This window comes from Rhincodon typus, chromosome 4 (genome assembly GCF_021869965.1).
Source record: "Rhincodon typus isolate 14 chromosome 4, sRhiTyp1.1, whole genome shotgun sequence".
Taxonomy (NCBI): domain Eukaryota; kingdom Metazoa; phylum Chordata; class Chondrichthyes; order Orectolobiformes; family Rhincodontidae; genus Rhincodon; species Rhincodon typus.
The window spans coordinates 96,327,371-96,338,746 of NC_063335.1; the positions used below are offsets into that span (position 1 = coordinate 96,327,371).

The 11,376-nt window shown below is 39.1% G+C and overlaps 1 protein-coding gene across 1 annotated transcript in view; it reads left to right on the top strand.

Annotated features, from left to right (window-relative positions):
• The window catches only part of LOC125480963 (zinc finger protein ZFAT-like), a 92,373-nt gene extending 81,445 nt beyond the window's left edge, over positions 1 to 10,928 (top strand). Inside the window, exons 8-9 of the mRNA XM_048596180.1 lie at positions 1,699 to 1,758; positions 10,801 to 10,928. Of these exons, the coding sequence (XP_048452137.1) occupies positions 1,699 to 1,758; positions 10,801 to 10,928 (188 nt within the window). The remainder of the gene's footprint in view (positions 1 to 1,698; positions 1,759 to 10,800) is intronic.
• Positions 10,929 to 11,376: the final 448 nt, after the last annotated feature.

Below are 11,376 nucleotides of genomic sequence, written 5' to 3' on the forward strand. Positions count from 1 at the left end.
CAGGCAGCATCAGAGGAGCAGGAGAGTCGATGTTTCAGGTCGGGATACTTCATGCGTCCTGATAAAGGGTCCTGACCTGAAATGTAGAATTTCCCGCTCTTCTGATGCTGCCTGACCTGCTGTGTTCCTCCAGCTCCACACTGTTTTCACTATACTTTATTTGTTCATCTGCCTTTTCATAGTCTGTAAAAGTCAGCCCAAGATCAGTTACCGCCACAGAGAGGGCAGAGAGTATAGATAGTTTGATTTAGCATTTATTTTGAAAGTTGGAGTCTTCAACAGTATTTTACTGGTGTGTCTATAACATTTTACCTTTCTAAGAGTCTTGAAGCCATCATGTTTTGGCTTAGAACCATGCATACAAAATGTAAATCGTTTACATTTGGTTGCTTCATAGGAGAAAAACCCTAAGCTTCAAGAGAGGATTTTCAGCTCTATATGAAAGTGGAAATAGAGGCAAGTGGGTATGTAATTCTGTGGAATGGGCCAGCATACTGGTTTGCTGGTACTACCCCATTTCCTGGAGGCTGGATTGAGTGTAGTGCGGAGCAATGGATAGATTGTTTTTTAACGTATCTGCAGAAGGTATTTGAAAAGTTGCCATACAAAATGTTATTACGCAAACTACGAGTTTATAGGGTAGAGGCTTATTATAATAGCATGGATAGAAGGTTGGCAAACAAACAAAGTAAGAACTGAAGGAGTTTGTGCTGTATTGGTAATTCAGTAGGTGTGTAGAGTGCCTGACACAGATGATCTGGGCATATGTATTCAAATCCCACGATAACAGTTTGTGAAAATTAAATTCAATTTTTAAAAATAAATGTGAAATTGAAGAGCTGGCCTAGTTATGACAAAGTGACCACTATCAATTGTTGTTAAAAACTTATCTGGCTTACTGCTTTTTCAGACAGAAGTCTATTATTCACAACTGGCCTGGCCTTAGTGTGACTCCAGACACACAGTCAATGTTGTTCACTTTTAAATATGTTTTTGGCAACCCCAAGTGGACAATAAATGTTAGCCTAGCCAGAAATGTTACATCCCATAAAATGGGTCTTTCTCAGATTGGCAGGCTGTGACAAGTGGGCTCCATTCTTTGTATTGGGCTGTCAAAATGTTACAATTTATATCAATGACTTGTTGAGGGGAACTAAGGCACGGTGGCTAACCTTGCAGATGACACAGAGACAGGCTGGAAAAATAATATGAAGGTGATAACAAGTCTGTAGAGAGAGCTGGAGTTCCATCCACAATTTAGCAATGAGCAAGATCTCTGCCCATTAATATGCCAACCCCAGCAAAGCATCTGCTGCGTGACTATAGTACTTTTAACACTGAATAGGGTGACAACTCAAGTTCAGTCTTATAAGACTGTGTATGAATCCAGCAAGTACTGCATGTTTCATTACAGTCATTATGCCATAAATGATCAGAGTTCTTTTGGTGTTTTATCCAGCTCACTACACCTTGTAGCAACAGCTGATTTGACTGGAAGCTCAACTGATGACAATGCAGGAAAAGAGAGCACTCTAGAAACAAGAGAGAGAATAGCAGAAATGGAGTTGTTATCATTTGAGGGATTTTATCTGAAAAGGTGAGTATAATCTAAGGGATCATGAGCCCTATGGCTGCTAATATGTGTTCTTGAAGTGTAATAATTTATTTAATGCAATTTAACCGATGTTATCCTAATAGAGATGCGAGAATTTACAGAAGCAGTTGTGGTTGAGAGCAGTGCAGAGCAGGAGGGTTCAGGTAGGATAAGAGCAGCAAGAGGTGGGTCAGCAAACTGGAAGATGCAGCGATGGGGAGAATGGATGTGGGTTTGGAAACGTGAGTCAGGAGGGGTATTGAACAAATGAAGGTTGGCGATTTGGGAGGGCATGGTCATAATGGGAGTGCGATGAATAGTGAATGGGTGCAAACTGAGGTAGATATAGAAAGATTTCATAACATGGAAGAATCATACAATATAAAAGGGACCCTTGGCCTGACAAAATTACTCTAAATCTACACTAGTCCCACTTTCCAACATTTGTCCCATACTCTTGAATACCTTTTCCCATAACTTAATTGTAAAGATACTTCTCTTACCTTACTTTTCTCTGACATTTACTTATTCCTGCTGCTTCTCAGTAAATCTCTTAAAAATATTTCTCCTTTTTTAAATTACAGTTATTTTTAGGATTTGTCCCTAAAGATAGAGTGTTGACAGATAATTAACTCACCGTTTTCCTGTGACATAACTCTGATTATTTTCTCAGTTTGGTTCGGAGCAGCTGAACGAGTGAAATGGGTGTGTGTCTTAGGTAGCTGACTCCAGTTCCTGGTAAGTAGCCTTCCAAATGTAGGTCATGTACTTTAGTAAGAAGATTTTTGAGACAGTTAGCTTCAAGGCAGTAAATAGGCTTTAATTGTAAAAATTACGGATCAGGAACCTAAACCATCCTTAATACATATTTAATTGTGGGAAAGTAATTTCCATTTAGCATTTTATTTTAGAGTATACATCAAAATGCTAGAGAGGGGGCTATAAAGCACTTTGTGATATCCTGAAGCAATCTAAAGCACTGTATCAATGTAAGCTCTCTCCTATATATAGACTGAGTTTCTGAAGTGCTCACAAGATTGAAACATAGCTTAACAGTTAACAAACTACTGCAAAGCCAAATTTTAGGTTAGAATGCGTTGTTTTACTAAGTTTATACACGTTACCTCTAATCATCAAGGTCCATGGGGAGGCCTTAGAGAACATTGACGACTTCCAATAGCCAAAGCAGCTATTGATGAAGAGATCCAGCAGTATCTCCAGTGTCCTAGTGCAGTAATCGGCCGCCTGAGGAAAAGGGTATTCGAGGGCAACAACATCAGATCTGACACCCAAGATCACAGTTGACATAAGGTTCCCATCCTCCTACATGGGTCTGAGATGTAGACTGTCTACAGCAGACACCGCAAGACGGTGGAGCGGTACTATCAATGCTGCCTGTGCAAGATCCTGTGAATCCACTGGGAAGAAAGACACACCAACACCAGTGTCCTTGACCATGCAAACAGCACCGAGGCACTGACCACCTTGACCGGCTGCGATGAGGCTGGGCACGTCGTCCGCATGACCGACACAATACCCCCCCAAGCATGTGCTCTACTCTCAGCTCCAAAATGGCAGGCAAGCACCACGTGGACAGAGGAAGTGCTTCAGTGATACCCTGAAGGCCTCATTGGCAAAGTGCTGCGTTCCCACAGACACCTGGGAATCACCCAAGGCCATCCAAAGTGAAGGGTGAGCATCCGAGAAAGTGTCGAGCGCCTCAAGGCTTGCTGTTGGGAAAAAGCAGAAGCCAGGCAAAAACAGGACAAGGAGTGCACGGCCACACCAACGGCACATCCATCCCTTCCCATGACCACCTTCTGCCCCAGGTGTAACAGAGTCGACAGGAGGTAGCATCAGTCTGTAAAACCACCGACGGACTCACCCTGAGAGTCGAAGAGAGTTATCCTCGTTTGCGAAGGACCACCAGTGATGATGCACATTACTTAAACAATCCTTTGCTGGCTAGGTCGAAATGAATATGAACCGTTTTATTTGTTTCTACTGGTGGCACACATCACACATTATTTTGATATTGGTGCATGCAACAAATTTCACTCCACTACATGAAAAGAAATTCAGAAGGAACATTGATCAGGGTTTTGTTATGCACATGGCATCTGCTCTGTTTAGTTTCTCAAAATACTGCTGTTTCAGTCCGTAGATCATTCTGGAAGAACTCTTTTACCTTACAATCTACAACTTGACTTATAAACCCATTCTCTGAATAGCATAATAAATCTTCATTTCCTTCCAGTTCCCTCGACATAATCACATACATTCGCACCTTTATACATTTTGATTATCCATACCGCTAATGTAATCCTATTTCTCTAAAATCACAATCTGCATTTAACCCTGAGGCCTGGGTCCTAAGGAAAAATTCTAGCTATACAATTGCATTGATTCTGTAGCTAGAACAGTGCTGAAGTATGTTTCCTCTTGAAATAAATTCATATTCTTTACACAAGTTGCTTCAGAAACATTACATTAGTTTCTACATAGCTGCTCCTATTGAGAAACCCGGGTGCAGTGCAGAGAGGAAAATTAAGCTGGAAGCTGTCTTGCCTGTAATGGAACCAAACCAATTTCTGTCCATTTTTAAATTATGAGAAAACTGAGCAAGGTCCTTTCTGGGAAACTGACTTTACCACTTGCATTTAAAGGTCCCATGCTGTGTGTATCAGACAGGCAGATTGATCAAACTACCTGCCTGATGTCTCCCCGAGGTTAAAATAGACTCCAGTTAGATATAAAACTACTCATGCCTTCACTGACAACATCACAATGATTAATCCCTTGCTGTGTACCTTATCAAACATTAAGGACATAAAACACACTGACAGTTAACATCATCACTGATAGCACAAAATATAAATGAAAATTTAAACAGTGAATCTTAACAGAAAGCAAGGAATGATTTCAGAGTTATAGAGCAACGTTCAGACAATGGTTACAAAACCACTTCGCGGTCCAATTTATAATGTTATTGAGTCTCTTACTTAGACCACTATCTTGTAATGACTTGCATTCATCCTCTTTGCAGCCTAAACAGAATCTGTGATGTACAGACATCTGACATTATACTTTGGGCCTTTTCTTAGAACTTTTTGCTCATGGCAAGAAATACACTTCCCATGTCTTTTACCAGCTAAAACTTGCATCTGGATTGTCTGCCAGTGTGTGTGTAATGTAGTTCAGGTGTAACCATCACAGTGATTGTCGATGGTTTATTGGAGAATCATTGAAATACCTAGTATGTTGTCCTTTTGCCTCAGAAAAATAGTACAGAAACAAACCAATACATCATGCTGATTTAATTACAGATATGTTTATGTACATAAATAGGACATTTAGTAAAGACCACCACAAGGATTAAAATAGTCCAAACAGATATTTAATAGGCTGTTTAAAGCAAAGATACTAGTCGAGAAATTTGCCCTACATCATTTTGCGGCAGTATTATCAGGAATGAATTAACGTCAAACTGAAAAAAAAAACGGATATCAGGTAAATGTTGAATGAAATAGTTCAAAGATGGGCTTACAGAAGTATATTTCAATACAGAATGAAGAAGAGGTATAGCGAGAGAATTCAAGAGTTTGGGGCTGACACAGGTGAAGGCAAGGATACCAATTCAGGGGAGAAAGCAGAGGCAGGGAGTCATAGAGGGGTGGTTGGAGGATAGTTGTACAAAAGCTGAAGCTGAATGACTTATGTCAAATGGCTGTTATGCAATACACATTTAAGAGACAGTTTCATAATATCATCTTCTGATTATAACATGTAACCTGAGGATATAAAGTTCTCAGACACCACTTTGACTAGGGACTCTAAAATCATAGTCATAATGGAAATGCATTACTCTGTGTAACCAAGTGATTACTATTGTCCCAAACACTGAAATGCCTGTGTTTACAATAAATAGATAGATTCTTGATCAGTAGATGAGTCAAGGAATACAGGATAAGTCACAGGAAAATGGATACGAGGAATATCTGATTAGTCAAGTTCTGTTCTTATTTCTTATGATCACATGTTCTAATATGTATATACCAGGGCCTGTAATAAATATCTATGGAATCTTTCTTTTACTTGTTTGCTTTTCCTGCTTTCAGTTCTTTTTACCCCCTCTTTTGCTTCACTGTCATCTTGCTTTTCTTTTACTGTACCAGCTCCTTTACTGAGTTTTGATTATTTCGGGACTGTTCATTTAAGGAATACAGGTTTATAGTAGCAGGGTTCAGACATGAAATGATGTTTACTCCAAAAAAGATATGATGATATCACATAGGTTTTCTTTTGTACTGAAGCTAAATTGTGGAGACAAAATAATATAACCAACCTCTGTACACAGATAAGATTACTTAATCTAGAAAACAACATTTTAATGCTTTAGGAGCTTTATTTTCAATCAGAAGGACTCTGTACTTAAGCTGGGAGGAACTTCTGACTGTGTTTTTTAATATTTTAAAGCTGTAAGAATTTTTAGAATTTGAAATAGAAAAGCAAGTTGTCAGTTTGTTTTATTTTCAAAAAAGAGACAGGGCTTCTAGTTTGACAGAACTTGCATTTAATCAGAATGTCTTCTGCCATTTAGTTTGCAGATATGTACTCACAAAATTAGTGCTGTTATCTTTCCGAATGCTTTGAAATCCACTCCTATCCTCTCGCTGATCTACAGTAAGCATTCCAAGTATCTGCTATTGAGAACTCGGTTTCTTTCAGAAGTGTCCACTGCTGTTTATCATTGTGCTGTCATCATGATGTGCCACTATGGCATAGGCTTTTGCCTAGCAGCTTATTCTAACAAGGAGAACTGTAAAATTAAACACTTTATCTTTGTTTCTTTATTTTTCTGCCTTTATATTCTATGTTTTGGTTTATTTTTCTGTGTTTTAAGATGGCGATGGAGAGTGGTGACTCTATACACCACTTTTCACTGTATTTTGTAAAAAAATACATGTGATAATAAATAAATCAAATCAAGTCAAATCAAATCAAATCAAATATCTGATAGAGTAAAAATTATGATAGCTCCCATCGTATAAGAACTAGATGTGGGTAATGCAATTCTGAAAGATTCAACAGATGTTTATTACAGTTCATAGTATAAATATACATTACAGTCATAGGCACAGGCACATCAGCATCTGGGTTAATACTATGCTGTTTAATTGTAAACAGTAGCACTCTTCAGTCAGTTTGTCATACTTCAGCTGGCCCCAATTAAGGTGGAGTCTGAGACCTTTATATTCTCAGTCGCATGGTGATGAGAGCATGAGCATGTCTGTTAAAGGCAGACTACATACTAATCGTGAGATCTAACGTAACAGAAGGAATTCAGATTTTGCCAGGACAGGAATGTTAACACAAAGGGTATTATCATTTTACATCCTTTACTATGTTTTTCACCCTGGCCACTGACTCACTTTTAGCCTTCTTAAACCAACAGTTGTATAAACATCACAGCATAACTCGAATTCTAACTTTCTAAAAGTTAGTTCTAAAATAAACTTTCCTTTGCAGTAATGCTCTAGTTGTAGATATGCTACACTTTCCTTGACTAGTATTCTTATTCCCTGTTAATCTATCTTCCTGCAGGAGAAAATGCCTCAAATTGCTTGCAAGAGGGAGGTGAATAGAGGACTGGTCTGCAGTCGGTAACAGCTCTCACAATATAAAAATACCATAATCTCTTCGCACTCACAAAATCTCATTTTGTGCAATATGTGTCCCTCATCAACCTCTGATATCCTGCCTTCCATACAATAAAACTATATATAGTGCACTTAATGCAGACCCTGTAGACTTAACTTTCTTGCACTTAACTTCCTACAGTGAGTGAGTTTGTAGGATGAAATAAGAATTTTCTTGATAATTCATTAGAATTAAATATTATGCACACATTTATATTGTTTCTCTCCTTTCTTGACTTGCTGATTTTTCTGGACTCCTACTACGTTTTTAGCAGACTGCAATTCACTGCAGTGCATATTTTCACATCCAGGCGATTTAGTGTGATATTGACAGGGTCACAGTAAATCTGATCTGACAACATTTGTGTCTGATAATGCACAGTATAGTTTTCTGAGCTGGGAAACAAGTAGAATAGGAAAACATCGCAGATTATTTGATGTACGTTTGTTCCTGGGATATGAACATCATTGACAGGCCAGCCTTTTTTGCTCCTCCCTAAATACTCTTGAGAAAGTGGTGTGATATTTATTGGAAATTAAGGTCCACTTAAAACTGATTTTTTTTCTTATATGTCCTGTTTAGCATGGGATCTCATGCAACTGTTATTACAGCAATTCCTTGATTTCCTTCAGACATAAACAATTTGTAATGAACAAGACAGAAGGAAAGTGACAATAAATTTGAAGTTACATTGTTGCAAATTCTGCTGTCAAGGAGCGATCTGATTCCCTCTGTACCTTATTATTAGTGCTGTATTTCAGAAAATAAATGTTACTTATTTCCAAAAAAGAATGAAAACAAATCCTCAGCTGAAACTGGGCAAGTGAAGAATGGCTGTTCTGTTATAATGAGTAGCTGATCCTATGAACATTGGCTGAAAGGGTTCAAATGAGTGATTGACACAGCATAAATTATCAGCCCCTAGAAATTGGGCTCATCAGTAAATGTCCATGGTCAAACTGCAGTCCTCATCAGAATGCTGACTTCTTTAGATAGGAGCCTGACCAGAAGAAATTGAAGGAGACTCAGGGAAAATAAATGTTCCTAACACTTTGATACAGAGCAAGATGCTGCTTTCACAATTTTAATAATATCTCTACATTCCGTACCAACTGTCTATTTATCTTTGGATATTAGTGAACCATCTCAATTGTCCTGGGTTGTATGTATTTTTGTCGAATGAACTAATGCAGTATATCTAAATTTATTAAACAATCTGAAAATTCCTTATGCACGTTTAACAGTACACACAGACTCCAAAAATCTGACAGCTGCCTTCTTAAGATACTCCATCCATAAGTGTAGGGATGCAAATAGCGTTGTTAGGAAGAAAGTTCTAGGATATACTTTACTCTTTCCTGGGATGAGTGCTTCTGTCTGGTGCAGCATTAATTGTCTATCACTAATGGATGACAGGGCAATTAAGATTTAGCCATATTGCTGTGGAATTATACATTGTTCAGACCAGGAAAGGACATCAAATGATTGAACCCGAAAGATTTTAAGGACAGTTAGCAATCATTTGATGGTTTCCAGCTAGCTTTTAATTCCAGACTTTTCTTTCATTGAATTCAAATCTGTTCTGGCAAGATTTGAACTCATATCCCCAGAACATTAGCCTAGCATTCTGGATTACTAGGAGACAATAAAGGGCTGTAAATGCTGGAAGCCTGAGTCTTTCAGTGTGAAGCTGGAAAAGCACAGCAGATCAGACAGCATCTGAGGAGCAGGAAAGTCACTGTTTTGGGCCAAAACATTGACCTTCCTGCTTTTCAGTTGTTGTCTGACCTGCTGTGCTTGTCCAGCCTCACACCTTTAGATTCTGGATTATTAGTCTGGTGACATTATCACTTCCATTCCTTAAAGACGGTGAAGGAACAATAATGTAGTTCCAAGTCATGTTTGTAGGGGAACTTGCTGGTGGTGTTCCCATTCATCCGGTTTGTCCTTCTAGGTGGCAGGGGTCACAGCACTGGATGGTGATTTTGAAAGAATTTTGAAACCTTGCCACAGTATTCTAACTTTTAGTACATACTGTAGTACCATATGCTGCTGGGGAAGAAAGTGAATGTTTAAAGTGGTTGATAGAGCACTGAGCAAGCTTTGTCCTCTGTGTTTTTGAGCTCATTGAATGTTGTTGATTTTGTCATCGTCCAGATAAGGGAGAAGCATTCACTCACATGCCTGACTTTGTCTTGTTAGGGAGGAAACGGGCTTTGTGGTGTTAGGAGATGAATTAGTATAGAATTTCTGGCTTCAGATTTGCTCTTGTGGTAATTTTATGGCTGGTCTCCTTAACTTTCTGATCAAGGTAACTCCCAGGACATTAATGATGGGAGATTTGCTGATAGTAACGCCATTGAATGTTAAGGTGAAATGGCTAGATCTTCAGTTGTTGGGAATGATCATTAGTTGGCATTTGTGTGATGTGAATATTATTTGCCAGTTATCCGCTCCAATCTGAATATTCTCTGGGTATTCCTACATGTGGGTATCAAACATTTATTTATATCATGATTGAGAATGGAATTGAACACTCAATCATTAGCGAACATCCCCTCATCAAACTTATAACGAAAGAAAGGTCATTGGCAAAGCAGGGTGAAGATGTTTGGGCCTAGGATACTACACTGAAGAATTCCTGCAGTAATATCCTTCGGGAATTGCTGATATGAGTTGAAACATCCAACTGAAATGAGCCAATAGCACAAACCTGGGATGATGAGTTCCTGTTAAGCCACTCGATCCACTCAATCCATTGAAACAGCTGTTAAGTATTGATATAGAACAGAGACCAATAGGTGTCCAGGTACTATTGACATCAGGGTTAAATAGAGATAGTGTGGTGAAATCGCATTGAAGTAGATGAACCATAATGATCTCGAATGGTGAAACAGCCTCTATGGCCTGAATGGCTGATTCCTGCTCCTATGTTCCTAACACTGGGTGCACCTTTTCTTAGGCAAAAAGACAAAGAAACATTGGGCTGCCCAATGTCATGAACAACAAGTGAGAATGATCGCATGTCAAAAGGATACAAATAACAGAAAATGGAATCATGAAAAAAAGGAAATATCTAAAATATTTTCATATTACAAACCTTAATGAATATACATTTCAGTCCTTGTTTTGGGCAGCATGGTTGTCCAGTGGCTCAGTGGTTAGCACTGCTGCCTCACAGAACCAGGGACTTGCGTTCAGTTCTGGCCTTGGGTAACTGCCTGTGTGGAGTTTACACATTCACTTCGTGTCTGCGTGGGGTTTCACTGGGTGCTTTTGTTTCTTCCCATTGTTCAAAGATCTGCAGATAAGGTGGATTGGCCATGCTAAATTTCCTTGCAGTGAGCAAGCCAGGGGCTTTAGTCATGGGATATGGGGTGGAAACTGGGTGGGGCGTTCTTTGTTGCAGACACAATGGGCCAAATGGTCTCTTTCCACTCTGTAAGGATACTATATATCTACAGATGAAAACTATAATTTATTGAATGATAATGTGGTCTTTCCAGTGAGCCTGGGCAGGGACAAAACCTATGAACTGAGGCAGGTAACCCAGAGCCCTCCACTGGCCAAGTTCAACCTGGATCTAAAGACTGCAGCACACCAAAAACAGAGTTCAGACATTTGGGAGAAATGAATGAGAACTGAATTTCTCTTTGCTATCTCAGTTCACTTGTGAGAACTCAGTTGGCCTCCTGTCTGCAAACCATAACATTGTATTACAATATGGAAGTGAAAAGGTGACAGATGTACAAGGCCTCTGAAGTCATGTGTGAAGTGAGGAAATTACAATCTCAGAAAGGCGATATCAGTTCATACGAATGCTGTTCATTTAATTAAAACCCAGAAATACATAACCTAAAGCTTAGCTGATGGACAGTTACAAAAGGTGAATTTTAAAGGCAGTGTTGCAGTCTCAGGCAACATTTTGTGCAGAACAGTGGTTTTATACATCAGCAGCATGGGTGTTGTACATAAGTGGCACAGTGGTTAACACTGCTGCCTCACTGCACCAGGGATCTGGGTTTGATTCCACCCTCAGATGACTGTGCACGTTGTGTTTCCACATTCTCCCCATGTCCAAA